The 14,356-nt window shown below is 42.9% G+C and overlaps 6 protein-coding genes across 7 annotated transcripts; 2 read left to right on the forward strand and 4 right to left on the reverse strand.

Moving 5' to 3' along the window:
• The first annotated feature begins 1,162 nt into the window (after window positions 1–1,162).
• BCIN_03g09200 (hypothetical protein) lies at window positions 1,163–2,831 on the forward strand. Its single transcript, XM_024692270.1, has 5 exons — window positions 1,163–1,497; window positions 1,551–1,655; window positions 1,703–2,091; window positions 2,147–2,214; window positions 2,269–2,831. Exons 1-5 carry the CDS (start codon window positions 1,348–1,350, stop codon window positions 2,688–2,690), a joined length of 1,134 nt encoding a protein of 377 aa, XP_024548045.1. The 5' UTR covers window positions 1,163–1,347; the 3' UTR covers window positions 2,691–2,831.
• Window positions 2,832–3,334: 503 nt separating this feature from the next.
• On the forward strand, window positions 3,335–5,121 carry BCIN_03g09210 (hypothetical protein). Its single transcript, XM_024692271.1, has 3 exons — window positions 3,335–3,958; window positions 4,022–4,499; window positions 4,594–5,121. Exons 1-3 carry the CDS (start codon window positions 3,522–3,524, stop codon window positions 4,933–4,935), a joined length of 1,257 nt encoding a protein of 418 aa, XP_024548046.1. The 5' UTR covers window positions 3,335–3,521; the 3' UTR covers window positions 4,936–5,121.
• Window positions 5,122–5,492: 371 nt separating this feature from the next.
• Window positions 5,493–6,673, reverse strand: BCIN_03g09220 (hypothetical protein). Its single transcript, XM_001546413.2, has one exon. The coding sequence runs from the start codon at window positions 6,378–6,380 to the stop codon at window positions 5,619–5,621; it is 762 nt and encodes a 253-aa protein (XP_001546463.2). The 5' UTR covers window positions 6,381–6,673; the 3' UTR covers window positions 5,493–5,618.
• A 487-nt stretch (window positions 6,674–7,160) lies between these two features.
• On the reverse strand, window positions 7,161–8,995 carry BCIN_03g09230 (hypothetical protein). The gene is made up of 2 exons (XM_024692272.1): window positions 7,446–8,995; window positions 7,161–7,382 (listed from the first exon to the last, which is right to left on the reverse strand). Coding segments are annotated over exons 1-2 (1,293 nt in total). The 5' UTR covers window positions 8,738–8,995; the 3' UTR covers window positions 7,161–7,381.
• A 630-nt stretch (window positions 8,996–9,625) lies between these two features.
• BCIN_03g09240 (hypothetical protein) lies at window positions 9,626–11,053 on the reverse strand. The gene has a single exon (XM_001546415.2). The coding sequence runs from the start codon at window positions 10,989–10,991 to the stop codon at window positions 10,023–10,025; it is 969 nt and encodes a 322-aa protein (XP_001546465.1). The 5' UTR covers window positions 10,992–11,053; the 3' UTR covers window positions 9,626–10,022.
• Window positions 11,054–11,241: 188 nt separating this feature from the next.
• Window positions 11,242–14,336, reverse strand: Bccoq8. 2 transcript variants are annotated; one of them, XM_024692273.1, is made up of 2 exons: window positions 12,808–14,336; window positions 11,242–12,747 (listed from the first exon to the last, which is right to left on the reverse strand). In XM_024692273.1, exons 1-2 carry the CDS (start codon window positions 14,029–14,031, stop codon window positions 11,389–11,391), a joined length of 2,583 nt encoding a protein of 860 aa, XP_024548048.1. In that variant the 5' UTR covers window positions 14,032–14,336; the 3' UTR covers window positions 11,242–11,388. The 2 variants fall into 2 exon arrangements, with proteins under 2 accessions (XP_024548048.1, XP_024548049.1); XM_024692274.1 differs by having other exon boundaries at window positions 11,242–12,755.
• Between the last annotated feature and the right edge of the window lie 20 nt (window positions 14,337–14,356).

Below are 14,356 nucleotides of genomic sequence, written 5' to 3' on the forward strand. Positions count from 1 at the left end.
GCCTCAGATCTTATATATTCGAGAGCAAACACTATGTTCGATTGGTATGCGTGAAGCATCTTCATCAGTTCAATTCGATTCGATTAAACCAACACCCTAATAATAAGTATCATTTCAATAATCCTCACTCATCTGGGCAACGAATTATGAATGAAGGCGGTGAGAAACAAAGTCTATGTACCTACTAGGTATATCTCCAGATGCTCCCAACGCAATCTCAAAAGGGACTTTTCGTCACAGGACTAATAAAGTAACACTTGTTATTCCTTAACCATTCTCAAACTCTCCTCAATGTTCAATTCATTCATCTGTGTCTTCTTCACCACCACAACCACCACTACCGGCTTTCATCAATTAAAGTCACAGCAATGTTGAGGGAGAAAGGAATACGTCTCATAAATCTTGATATCTCAAGGCTATGTAGGTATTCATCACTACGTCATGATATATATCTGTTCTCGTGGGCACCATTGTATTTTTGGTGATGCATGAAACCTACTTCTAGAATCATGCTATGCGAATGCGAACCATCAGAAAGGACGGATACTCACTTCCATGAGGCTGGCTTCGTATATATATATACCATATTTCAAGCGCCGCATGCCTGTATTCAGCAGTCTGAAGCCAGGAACCGATGGAAACAACAAGTGTCACCACCATCACTGTTCTTGATTGTGTACATGCGCCATGAACCTCGCTATTCCTGTCATAAACCATAGCAGCCGTTCACAGAGATTGCCAGGAATTCTGCATTTGGGGCTTAGACATTGGCCAGCTCAGTGACTGTGCCTGTTCTTAGATACTCCAGAGGTACAGTAATTATTTGGACTCAGTACGCATGTCGTTTTTTCGACTATGGATACGTTGCACTGCTTATCGAGCAAGCAGGCGATACTTCACTACAAGTCGTCTTGTTGAGAGGCAGGTAAACTTTTCACAACCTTTCGCGTTTATGGTATGTTTGCGTTTCTATTCTTATCTACCTCACTAGAGCTCAATTCAGAGGGTAGTAAATGGTTTGAAAAATTCCGTGTCTTCTGAAGTTGGATGAGATATGATCCCGCCGTCAAATCAACGTTGCTCCTACCCTTTCTACTCCTTCAAACAATTCGTAATCCTTCTCGCCCCCGATTCTTCTTTCCTTTCATCTCTCTTTAATATTGTTTTCTCTTCCTTAATCATCTTATTCCGAGCGTCTGTTAGGGTGACTGCAAATTAATTGTCACCTCATGGCATGATGCGCTTCTACAACCTACAACATCCTTCAGTATACCTAAAAACACATTTAACAAATCCAACAAGAATCACATTCCATCGCTACAAAGAAAGTCGTAACTTTCGTCACAAATGAGAATGGACTCTTATGGTCCATCGATACTGGCGACAACAATCCTTTTTCTTATTCTCGGTGTTCTCGTTGTCTCACTCCGTTATTATACACGAGTGGTAATTCGAAATACTATTGGCCATGACGATTTTCTCATTCTCTTATCTCTGGTAAGGAATTTCGTCAAAGATCTCTTATCTGCTATTCTGACTTGAGTTTCTAGGGCCTTTATATCGTAATGGCATCATTACTCTTCGTCGGCGTTCAACGAGGCATCGGCCAACACAAGAAGGAAATGAAGACGGGTGACATTGTTGAAAGCTCCAAGGTTTCAACACTGCTTCTGAGATCATACAATCAACTGACATTTAGCAGTACGTCTGGTTCACGGTCTTAATTTATATAAATGTTGTGACGGCAGTCAAGGCTTCCTATGCGACATGTCTCCTTCGTCTCACTGAGGCCAGTCCTTGCGCATACGCTCTTTGGGCTGGACTATCAATCAATGTTGTCCTATGTTTCATAGCAAGCTTTTACCTAATTTTCAATTGTCGGCCAATTTCATACGCTTGGAAGCAGGGCGATTCGAGCGTAGATGGATATTGTAATTACGACTCAGCAGATGCTCTAGGTTATGCCTGGGCCGGAATGTCTCTAGCGCTATATCTCCTCTTTACACTCATTCCGGTCGCATTAGTTTGGAATATGCAAATGCACATAAAAACGAAGACATTCGTCGTCACTGTCCTGGGGTTAGGATTATTGTGAGTGACACATGTTTTTAGTCATATGGGTCATTATTTGCTAACTTGTTGCCAGCGCTGGTGTTGCTTGTGCTGTAAGAATCGGAGTGTATGCTGTGGATTTAGATTATACAGATCCTCTATGTTTGGAACCCCATCATCTTGTCTTACCATGACTGTGACTAATGAACATTCAAGATTCAATATCTCCGATGCTTATTTGGTCCGTAGTTGAAGCTGGCCTGGGAATCGTTGCAAGTTGCATCGCAACATTAAGACCTCTCCTTCGACACTACAATATTCAAGGCCTAGAAGAAATCGAACTCGAAGGTGATGACGGACACGGTGAGGGTGGACAAGGACACTTTCAACCGGCATACAAAATGTCAACAGTATCCCAAATCCTTAACAAGTTCACAGGTCATGGTGCACATACCGTGACCGTCATTCACCAAGGAAGTGAAGCTACGATTCCCGCGAATGGCCAAATCAAGGAGAGGAAGACGTATAATATTTCTACTCTTCAGAGAACTTCGGCGGACATGCAACACGAACGTGAAATGCAAGGAGTTGCTGGCAAAGTTCCCGAGCCAGATGATGTGAATACCGGGGGTTGGTGAGAGCAAACAAGATTCAGAATGATTGCGATAACACAGTAACATTGGTCTTCGAGAAAAGAAGAAATTGGGTCAAAGATTCATTTATATTCAGGTTATGGTGCTGTTTTGATCAATGCAAATACATTTTCAGGTTCTGTTCTATATTGATTACATCTTGCTTATAACAGTAAAGAAACCCTACTGGTGCGCAACATTGCACAATCTTCTTTGGATTCCTGCTTCATTGAACTATCTCTACCCCATGTTAATGGTTCACAGGGTAATAATCGGCAAATTTGCCAGCCAATCTATAATACCCGAAACATTACAAGGGAAATAAGGTTATCCGTTCGTGATCCAGGGTAAGCAGATTAATATCCGGTCGCCATGCATTTGCCGAGCCGGAATTCTCTTTTTCGGGCTAGGACCCAAGAGAATGGTGACATTGTACGAAGTGTGTGTGGATTCTCCAAAGACTAATTAAGAGGTTGGGATCATACTGGGGCTTGTGGGTCAATTCGATTTTACCACCAATAGAATTACGAAGATGTTTGAGATCGGAAGCCTGGTAAATTCCATTAACGGTGTGCAAAAGGAATGTTCGGAAGAGACCACAGATTAGATGAAGATAGAATTGAAGGTGAATAAATCGTCTGATAGATCCAGGAACAGAACGAAGTTTATTATATATGCATGGGAGAGATACTGGGTGTCACTTTAGGCTTCGGTCTTAATAGTCTCCTGGATGGGTACCCTTTCTGCATGCATGATGTGATTGCAGAAGAGCTTAACCTTATCAAGCATACCGATATTGGACAAGGCCTAAGCTGTAAGTCTTGAAGGTTCATATAAATGGGTGGCATCGCCGGCATATTCGACGTGATTGCTAGGTTTCCAAACGAGGCTCAAACTCTCAATATGTTCTTCTCCAAATCCCTTATCCTCTCGTTCGCGAGTTCTCAAGCTCTCGCGTCCAGACTCTTTGTGGCTTCATATGCAGGGACAGTTAGTACATTGTCACTCACTGAAGATGCATATGGTGCATACTCATTCGAAGTCATTGCGACATCTACGGCTTGTGCGGCCAATTCTTCGTGGATCACTTTAGATTCTTCCCGAGATATCTTGTTTTGCGCGGATAGAGGATTGACTGCAAGTAATGGAACTCTCAATTCATTGAAGATTCAGGAGGATGGCTCCCTGGTGGCATTGGATAGAGTTGAAACTCTGGTTGGGGCCGCGGCTACAGTATTGTATGCAAATAATACTGCTTTGGCGTTAGCTTATTAGTAAGAATTTACTCATTAATACCAGTTTGGTTTGGGAACTCGTACTAAAAGACTGGCCAATAGTTCCTCAAGCAGCGTAGGAACTTTGGATGTCACCTCCGAAACTGACATCCTCCCTCTTCAAACCTTCACCTATAACCTTACTACTCCTGGCGCGGACCCTGAATACGAAAGCGCACCGCATCCACATGAAGCAATCACCGATCCCACAGAATCATTTGTCCTTGTCCCAGATCTAGGCGCTGATCTCGTGAGACTCTATCGAATCGATCAAGATACCAAGTTATTGGAACCACTTGAACCATTGAAAACTCCCGTCGGAAGTGGACCCAGACATGCAAATTGGCTTGTTACGGAAACGGGAATCACTTACTTCTATTTGGTCAGTCAGTTGGCTAATAGACTTACGGCGTATGAGGTTACATATGAAAGTAACAACACTTTGAGTTTTGAAGTGAAGTTTGAGAGAACTCTTTTGGAGACTACAACCCCAGGCGAGGAATTGCAGTTTTATAGTGCCGCGTCAGGAATCCAAATCACCGTAAGTGATTTTTCCTGGGGGATTTTTTCTAACGAAAAAATCCTTTCCAAATTTTGCGAATTTAGAGGGAACTTCAAACTAACATCTGTTCTAGCCTGATAAAAACTACCTCCTCATTTCTCAACGCAACGATACACACTTCAGTATCCCCGATCCTTCGTCTCCATCAGCTACAAATCTTATTCCCTCCGACTCTCTCTTGACATATTCACTGAATCACTCAAATGGTAATTTTTCACTTGTCTCAATTGATGCTGCTGGAGGTAGTTTCCCGAGACAGTTCTCTATCAATAAAGCTGGAGATTTGGTAGCAGTAGGCTTGCAAAACGATGGGAGAGTGGCGTTATTAAAGAGGGATGTAGATGGAGGAGCTTTGGAGATTGTCGCCGGGATTGATATAGAGGGACAGGTTGTTTGTATTGTTTGGGACGAGTAGGCGGAATAGTTAGCATTTATACAAAGATGACTTCGCGGTCAATAATCATCAAACCGGCTTTAACAGCCGATTACAAAACTAGACATTAATGGAAACTCATCACACAGCTTTTCATGTGCACTTGAGTTTAAAGTAGTACTCCAACCTCATTTATTCGCTTGACAGCCACAATTCAATTTTCTGCTAAGACGGGATTGTCATTTATAATAGGTTTCTACTACAGGATTGAATTTTTAAAATTTAGAGTCACGTTTGTTGAATTTCCACAGGTACAGGTTGAGTGCTTCTTCCCAAATTTTGTTGCTGGGTCAATCCGAGTCTTTCCATGTTCCAATTGAGCTACTCAGGTTTCTCTAGCTTCTGTTCAGACCCTTCTGGTGGACATCTGAGTTGGCAAAGTTGCTGTTGCCGTCCATGCGATTGTTATCGTTTCTTGCTACAACTTTTTGCTCGTGTGGTTTCCCGGAAATTTCACCCAGCCTTCAGGGCCGGATAAACATTTGTACATCCCTTGAAGTAGATGGGTTGAAAAGTCATCAAGCTGACGAGAACCTTCTTGTAACACCATCTATTTGGAGAATGTCATCCCGCGCCTGACGCAACATAACATTTCACTCCACGTAAAACCGGTCTTCTAATCGTAAAGCTTACGTACCTCCTCTAATCTTCCATGTCCATTATCCCTATAATCCGTACATGAGAGGCCTTCCGATCCCATATTCAACTCTTTCAAATACAGTAGCTCTTCCAGATCCAGCTGCAACAGAGCCTTTTAATCTATAAATAGTGGATCTGGCCATCCATCCTCCACTTTCACATGTATAACAATATCCGGATCTCGCGCCATCTTTACTTTGAAGTTGAGGTATCGTGGTAGGGAAATTCGAACCACTGCTTCCAGGGCAAGTTATGCATTTACTTCCACATAACACGTCGACGAATACATGGCCATATTTCCATCCCTTTTTACAAGTCCAAGAGTAGATATAGCCAACACATCCGTCTTTGCACTTATCTCTCCTGTAGATAGAATCTTCCGATTCATCAGAGATTGGACGACTTGTATTTCCATGATGCCAGACATGTGCTGCCCATATATAGAGCTTTTGAACTTCTGTCGAGATCTCTCCCAGTGAAGATTCTGGAATACTCTCGATGTGAGCTGCGGGGAATATTTTGACTGTGTATGCTGGTTTTGGACGCAAACCGTTTACGGCAGGAGTTTCATCGTGTGATGCGTTACTTGAATTTTCGTAGCTAGAAGTCTTCGTAACTAAATACATAGTTGAGGTTGTTGATGAAGTTTTCTTTGGAGGTGGTGACAATTTTCTCCACGGTCTTTTGAATAATATGCCTGTGTGAGTAATGGTAGATGTTGCAATTGCAAGAAAAGGGTAGAAGCAATGAGGATATTCCTGCTCTTTTGAGCAATATTCAAGAGCCATCTCAATGTCAAGTGATCTGAACGACTGGTTTAAAATTATACATTCGGTATGCTTTGAGCACGAAATCAAGTTTGAATGTTTAAAATACTGTGGATAATATTGCGCTCATTAAGATGGCTCATGAAATGACACTGGAAAGATCATTCCGATTAACAACTTGAGTGATTTTGAGTGGTGACAAATGATACATTGCGGGGTCGAGAGTTGCAATCATCTATTGTAATTTTCTGAAAATGACTTGATGGAAAACTGGACTTCGGACTTTGACTGTTTGGTCGAGTCACCCCTGAGGCTTGAGCACAAATCGTCATGTCACCTGTTCGGGGAAAACCCAACCACTGGAAATGTAGGTTTACTCACTGAGCCAACCACCCAATATATTCTATCTAGCCTGATGATTTTTGACAGTGGATCTACGTTGGATTTACACACTTTCTTTGAGCTCAATAAAAATAAATAAATGACTTGAGCAACATACTCAAGCAATAAATCAAAAGGGAAATATTTACTGCCATATAGACTACACTGATATAATGATCACGCCTTCGACTTAATCAAATAGTACCTCCCCAGTAGGCTTGAGGTCAATGTTCAAACGAAATATTTAGCAGTCAACCTCCTCCACATGTGAAAATTGACTACAAATCTTTCATGCTTTATAATGAAATTTCCAGTTCAGATCTTTCTTATCTTTTTGTTAAGAATTCCGTTTGTAAGGTTAATATTATATAAGTAATACATAGTAGGGACGTGTATGTAGTAGGAAATCGTTTCTCTTATTGAAAACCAGGCATTTAGATTATTCCTCATTAAAATACATAAAAAGCCATTTATACCCCGCCCTCCCTAAAACTTTTTAGACTAGGAAACTATGACTATCTGATGTGGAATGATAGATTTGATCTAGTTCAAGGTTAAGAAGACCGTTGAAATTAATGAGAGGATAGCGTTGTCCACTGACACCGCGTCGACTCGCGAGTCTGTGGCCGTGAAGTCTAGGTTCTTGGATCGGGTTAGCGACTTTCTATATCGCGATTCTGACAAATATACAAGAAGAGCACTTACTACCTAGTAGACCGGAGAGATCTGGTGTCGAATTGATGGGGAGAAGCAGGGTAAGACAGCCCTTCAACAGATTCATCATCGAGTTGTTCAGAAGAACGGCTATCGTTTTTCTTACGATGATCGTCTCTGTAATTTGATTTACGATCATCCCGGCCCCTTAAATTATTTCTTTTCTTCTCTGGTATGATTTTGCGCACCAGGCCTTTTGAGGTCGTCGCGTCTATATATCCTTTGCTCTTCAAAGTTTTCCCCAGGATATTATCATTTCGAATTTTCATTTTTGGCTTGGATGGGGTCCAATCACCCGGAATACTGTAACTCCAGGGGTGATTGGACTTTTTAAGCTCTCTTGGTGAGGATGATTTTATTCGGGTTTTATTCGGATGCGGACTTTGCGAGCTTTCTCGTGAGTCTAAGCCACCTCTGAGACCGTTGGCATGTAAATCTGAGAGCGAAGACTTGCTTGAGATGGCTTGTTTTTGATCGTCAGCAACTTTAGGTAGAGGAGTTCCACCACGAGTATAATCACCACATCTTTGATTCGGAAAGAACCCTGAGCCAGGAAAAGGATCTCGATTTGGATTTTTTTCTCGAGCGAGTCGGACTTTGTCTGCCGGTGTCTTTGGAGCATATCTTCGCGAACTTGAGTCAGGAATAGGATAGTTTGGAGGAGGCGGGCCAGACTTTGTGTGTACTGGGTAAAATGCCCCTTTTTGGGGCTTTGTTGAGTTGTTATTTACTGCCTCACTAGAGTACTGCTGTACTTGTTCAGTATTAAAATGAGTGCTTGTTTGTGTAGTTGCTTTGGGGGCCAATCCCCCTAAATGGTATAATTCTCTTGGGTGGCTCAAGGCTTCTGAACCGATTCTGGAATCAGGCGTTACGGCTAGCTGGGCCATATTTTTCAGGATTCCCTCAGAAAGCTGTCTTCCACTACTCGAGTACACAGTCCCTTGTAGATTTGGTGCTTCTGGTGGAGAAAAAGTTTCAATACCGCTCCTAGGTTGTTTTCGAAAAAGCCGAGGACGAGTGCTAGACTCTACAGAGAGGCCTTGCTGTCTCCAGATGCGTTGACCGGTCACATTGTCTGTATCTACTCGGTTCCAATTTAGATCGTCGTCTTTATTGAATCCAGAGAAAGAACGATGCAGGGGCGGTGGCGGCGGGGGAGGAAAGGGGTGGGAGCCCTTATTCGAGTGTGAAGTTCTTGAATATAATTTGGGACGAAATGCTTCGGACGGTTTATCCCTTTTCCTTGATTGTCCGTAAGAAGACCCGCCTGCGCTACTCATAATTGTCTATAGTAGTATCGTATTCAAGTGATTTGTATGTTTTAAAATATGTTGCCGACTTTGTAGATGGAATTTTTATTGTTCTGATGTAGATGTGAAAAGGAAATGGAGGACTTGAAGGTTTAAAAGGTGCTTTGCAGCTCCATATCGAAACTCTGAAATTCATGACGACTGATTATCTTCTAGTATGATTTATCAATGACTGCCACTCTTGACAGATATGTCTTGAAATTAATAAAAGATAACTGAGGAACAATCGAGATATGAGTAAAAATGACTGAGATTGGAAAATGACGGAAGTGACAGCAGAATGAATAGAAATAGAACTCAATGACAGTGAAATAACGTCCAAATAATGCATAGTAGCTGATGTGACTATTATTTCATGGATTAACCACAAGAATTGTGATTTTACTATCAAAGAAATTTAAAGTTGATAGGATTCATTCATGATTTACCCGATGAATGGAATATCAATGTAGGCACAGCTATGTGACCGCTTCACAATGTAGGATCATGATATTTTAATTCTTACCGCAGATAATGACATTGATTATATGAATACAGCTGACAATCAGAGTTACCGTTTGACTACTTACAAACCTATCGCAATGAACTTTAGACCTTGAATACTCATGTTCGAGCATAAAGGGAGATGCGAGTAGAATTTTGTCATGTTAAATGACATGAATAAATGAATAGAGTGGCGCAATTAAAATACTGTAGTCGCAAAGCGAGAGAGGCAGAATCCTAAGCGGTGCTAGAAATCACTTGGTCTAAAAACCAAGAATAGTAAAAGGCACATTGACAAGTGTGGACTCAACTTTGAGCTCGTACCCTATAATAAGATGCGTCCTATAAAAACACTAATGGAGAACGATTCGATGTTGGACAGTTCGGCTCCTATTGCAATTAACTTTCCATAATATCTGGATGGATCCACACAATCATCCCAAGCACCCTAAAAGCATTTGATTCCCTTAGAGCAGGGAGAAAAGCACCTCGAATTGTTCAGAGAATCCTACAATACTCGAGATTCGGACGGGAAGTCCTGGCACAACTGGCTTTGTGTTTTCAACGACGGGCAGTGTTACCATAATTTATAACCTATATTCAAGTACTTTGCGCCACCCAGCAAAGCTTCCGCAGGCTAAAGGAAGCGCTATTTCCAACAGAAACTCTATTAATATTGAGTTTAGAAAAGAAATAAATCTCATTGAATCATCCCGGTCCTCGGTATTCTCAACGATGTATCTCATCGTCTTTGATCTGGCCAAGCAGCCCTTCACATTGCATGTCCTTCCGGCCCATGAATAAAATCATTTTCAAACCTTCCCCACCCTCCTGTTGGCTCATCACACATCTTCAGACTATGGATCTTCAGGTCATAATGCCCATCCTGTGGTCTCTGACCCTGGCAAACATTTCCACCCATCGCCACATTAATGATGACCTGAAAATCATTCAACCTCCTCGTTCCCTCTGGCACCGTCGCTTTCATAACAACCTTCCCATCAATATACCAGACCATCTTCCCTCCTACACCATTGTCCGGTTGGTTCCATGCAAACTCATATGTATGTTGTGCATGATGCATATCGTGCACCGGTGTCTCCACAACCCTATGTTTATTCCAATCATCCCCGTTAAAATGTCCCCAGTGCAAACAAGTATGGTTCGTCGCATCTCCGTTCCAAGTCTCCATAATGTCTACTTCTCCATCATTTGGCCATGTAAAAGGTTCACGTGGAAGGAGCCAGAAAGCCGGCCAGATTCCAGAGGCACAGGGTGGTGTAATGGTTGCTACGAGACTACCGCGATCGCGGGCTAGGGTCATATGGCTTGTCAAACGTGCACTTGTGAATCTGCCGTTTGAGGCAATGGCTCGGAGAACTAAACAGCCGTGTTCGTCGTGGAAAGAGTTTTCTCGGTCCGCGATGTAATTTTGAAGTTCATTATTTCCCCAGCCATGATCGCCTAGTTGATGTCTGAAATTGTCGGAAACATGTGTGTGGGGAGCGAAAGAAGGCGTCCAATAAGGATGAATCGCAGAATAGGATGGTCTGTTTTGAGGAATCGGAGGAGGTGCGCCTGCATTGTGATGAGGCTGAACTTGAGGATAGTATCCGGGTGGTGCGGGCTGTGGTGGTGGGGGTGTATGTGTCGTGGATTGACCGGGAATGGAAAAATTGTGTTGAGCGGCAAAGGCTTCACCCTTAGCTTTAGCTTTGTCGAGAATGCTTTTGAAAGACATCTTGATCGTATGCGGTTGGTTTGTTGTAAAATGTGTGGGATTTTGCGGTTAAGTTGTAGCACGTATGTTACGTCAGTGTGTGGACCGGCCCGCATAATCATAAGGCTGCGCTACTTGCGGGGTCTCCCGGCAACCTCGATTTTTCCATCCCTGAGATCTGAGATAGCCACCCTTTTAACCAGCGACTGATGCAACTCCAGCATTTCTGGGTTCTATCTACAAGATGAGATTTTCACTTAGGACAGTGCGGTATTATAACTATTACGAGCAGTTCTTACACGTCCCCTTTATGCTATACTATATTCGCACTTTTCTTCTAGGATTTTCATCTCCATCTTTGACAGTAACTGCAATTGTACAAACATAGATTATTAACATCTACCCCCCTTCACATTCATTACAGAAACTTCGTCTTCTCCATACTGTTTGTGAATAACTCTCTACACCTAACCCTACTACCCAATCTCGCACACAGTAAGAACGCACCACTCAATTTCCGATGTAAACTATAAGTTTCTTCTGGCGGTGGCGCTAGTCGCTCTCTAATCATGATCGGAATGAGAGCCTTTACCCTCTCCGTAATAGTCTGGTCTCTGAAATCATAAATCTCGGGAGAAGATTCTAAAAATGGTTCTGCGAGAGTGAGGATAGATTGTATGTGCGCGTCTAACATTGCTCTAGATTCTTGGCCTGTGAGATACCCGAGATCAATGGACAGAGCGCGGACTGTATCTCTCTCGGCTCTTGAGGCTGCATCTAAGAGCTGTGTGTATTTAGTAATGAACTCTTCAGGATACTCGCGAGAGGCACCGAAATCGAGAAGTTCCAGTTTGTTGGTTTGTGCGTTGTAGAGGAAGTTTGTCCAATTAGGATCAGTCTGCATATATTTGAACTCAGTGATCTCGCGAAGACAGAGACGTAGGATCTGGGTTCCAATCCAGTCCCGTTGCTCTTGCGTGAAACTTTGGACGCGAGTGACACCGACTCCTTCCATATATTCCATAGTAAGAACTTGCTTGCCTGATGCTTTGGAAAATACTTTTGGTACGACGAAAACATCTTCTTCGTCCGCTAGAAGTTCCTGGAAACGTAGCCCGCATTCTGCTTCTCGAATGTAATCACATTCCCATCCCAGCTCTGTTCGGGCATTTGCTATCGTTTTATCGAGGAATAAACCCTTTGGTAAAAGACGAGATGCTGTCAGTAGGATTGCGAGGTTATTGAGATCAGAATCTATGGAATCCGAGACTCCAGGATACTGAATCTTTACAGCAACTTTTGCACCCGTTGACTTGAGTGTTGCACGATGGACCTGACCGATGGATGCAGCCGCCAACGGAACTTCTTCAAACTCGCCAAATAAGTCTCTCCATTCAGGTCCAAGATTTGCCACCAACACTTTGTTTCTTTGTGAAGCAGGCATGTAGTCAGCTCGATCTTGTACTCGTTGCATTACTTCTTGAATTGGCGCCGGAAGCATTTTGGAATCTTGAAAACTGATCATCTGACCCAGTTTCAAAGCTGCACCTCTCATTCGAGACAATTTGGTCACAAGCCTGTCCATGTTACTTGCGCTTAACATGAAAGAACCCTCACCGCCACCGCCGCCGACTCGACGAAGACTTTCGCTGATTGCCCCTCCTACCATGCCAGCAGCGAGACCACTATAGTTCCACAACCTCCCAAGTCGCGAAGAAGGAACACTTGATTCTCGCAGCTTATATGGAGCAGGCTGTGAGCTTTCCTCTGGCTGCATCTAAATTACTGTCAGATCTCAGTGTCACATGCGTCAAGTGTGAGAGGAGTTCATATTTACAGTATCATTACTACTTTCTTTGCTAATATCTGCCACTAGCTTCTCGATACCTTCATCGTCTTGACGAGGAGTATCGAGAATGGGTTTGAGTGAACTGTCGTGGGTAGTCGGTTCTACTTGAACAGAGGAACGAACATTGAAGGTATCCTTATCCTTATCTCTTGCGAGTTGGGTTTGGTCTACAGGCGTATCTTTAACTCCCTTTGAGCCCAAGGTGCCTTTGCCTGATCCTTGCGTTTTACCTCCCAATAACCTAGCAACCCTTGGGCTATGGAACAGGTCTGTGTTGATGCCCTCGGGCAGCTGCTCTTGCTCGGGAACTGATTCAGCATCGGGCAATTGTTTAGACTTATCAACAGTTTCTGAGAAAGTATCAGAGTTGATAGCATCATCCTTCAAATGTTGATCATTTTCCTGAATATCGGATGTATGTCTCGGTATTTTGGCCCTGGGCAAAGAAGATAGGGTAGGTGATGTGTGTCTTGATCTATCATAGAAAGAGTCCTCATCATGGCCCTCTTCTAATGGATTATTGGATTGCCCAATTGCATCTGCAGTTACTGATGGTATTTGGCGCTCGTGTTCTCGTTGAATACGTCTTGCGTTGTCCGCAGATAAAGGTTTTGTCTTTGGAATAGGGATTGTCGAAACATTCGAAGCCGCAGGATGTAATCCCTCACTATTGATCGGATCGAGCTTGGGCCCAGCTTTCGACCTGGTAGGAGTTGTATCTGCATTCAATTCGGCAATATCAATATCTGAATTTTGGGGAGGGATTGTTCCATCTGGAAGAGGATATTTTTTGGCCTTTTTCTGCTGGATATGCAAATCCCCTTTCGGATTCGGATTGACAGACGAGTTCGATTCGGACTTTTCGTAGAAATGATCCTGCTCTAACCCGTCCTTCTTCTCTGGGACATGCTCTTGTTCCTTCGTAGATTTTCTGCTGGGTATAGGTCCACCGTCATTCGATTGAGAGCCGGTTGTATAATCTGTTGCCTCCTTGGTCCATTCTGGGACATTATCATTCAATCTCGATGCGAGGAAAGATGCTGCTTTGGCAGTCTCCGTGACTCTGTCCGTTTGATTGCGTACTGCTCTTGCTAGAGTCGAAGTTCTGTTGTATACATCGATCTGCCTTGTCTTTAGCGCAACGTGCTTCTGTGCAACTCCACGGGAAGCATTGAAGAGAGCGGCCAAATCTAAAATCCTCTTCCCCGCCATATTCAGCAAACTGTTTCAATTATGCTCATGAATTCATGCCGAAAAGTTGAATAGTGAGTTTCGCAGAGACATGTTCAAAATTTTGAAGGGCTGTTAAGTTCATTGATAATTCTTGCCGAGTCTCAATCCCTGTAGATTTGGAAGACGTCACCATTGATATCATGGGATTGTGTGGTTGATGTGGGTATGGTAAAATCATAAAGGATGACATGCAAGAAAAGTATTGTAATAATTAGGCAAATGTATTCCAAATTCTTGAAGAATTGTCCTACATTATGACATCTTTTAGCATGTTTGTAATTTCCAAGGTCATCAACATTCATAA

Source organism: Botrytis cinerea, chromosome 3, assembly GCF_000143535.2.
Source record: "Botrytis cinerea B05.10 chromosome 3, complete sequence".
NCBI classification, from domain to species: Eukaryota; Fungi; Ascomycota; class Leotiomycetes; order Helotiales; family Sclerotiniaceae; genus Botrytis; species Botrytis cinerea.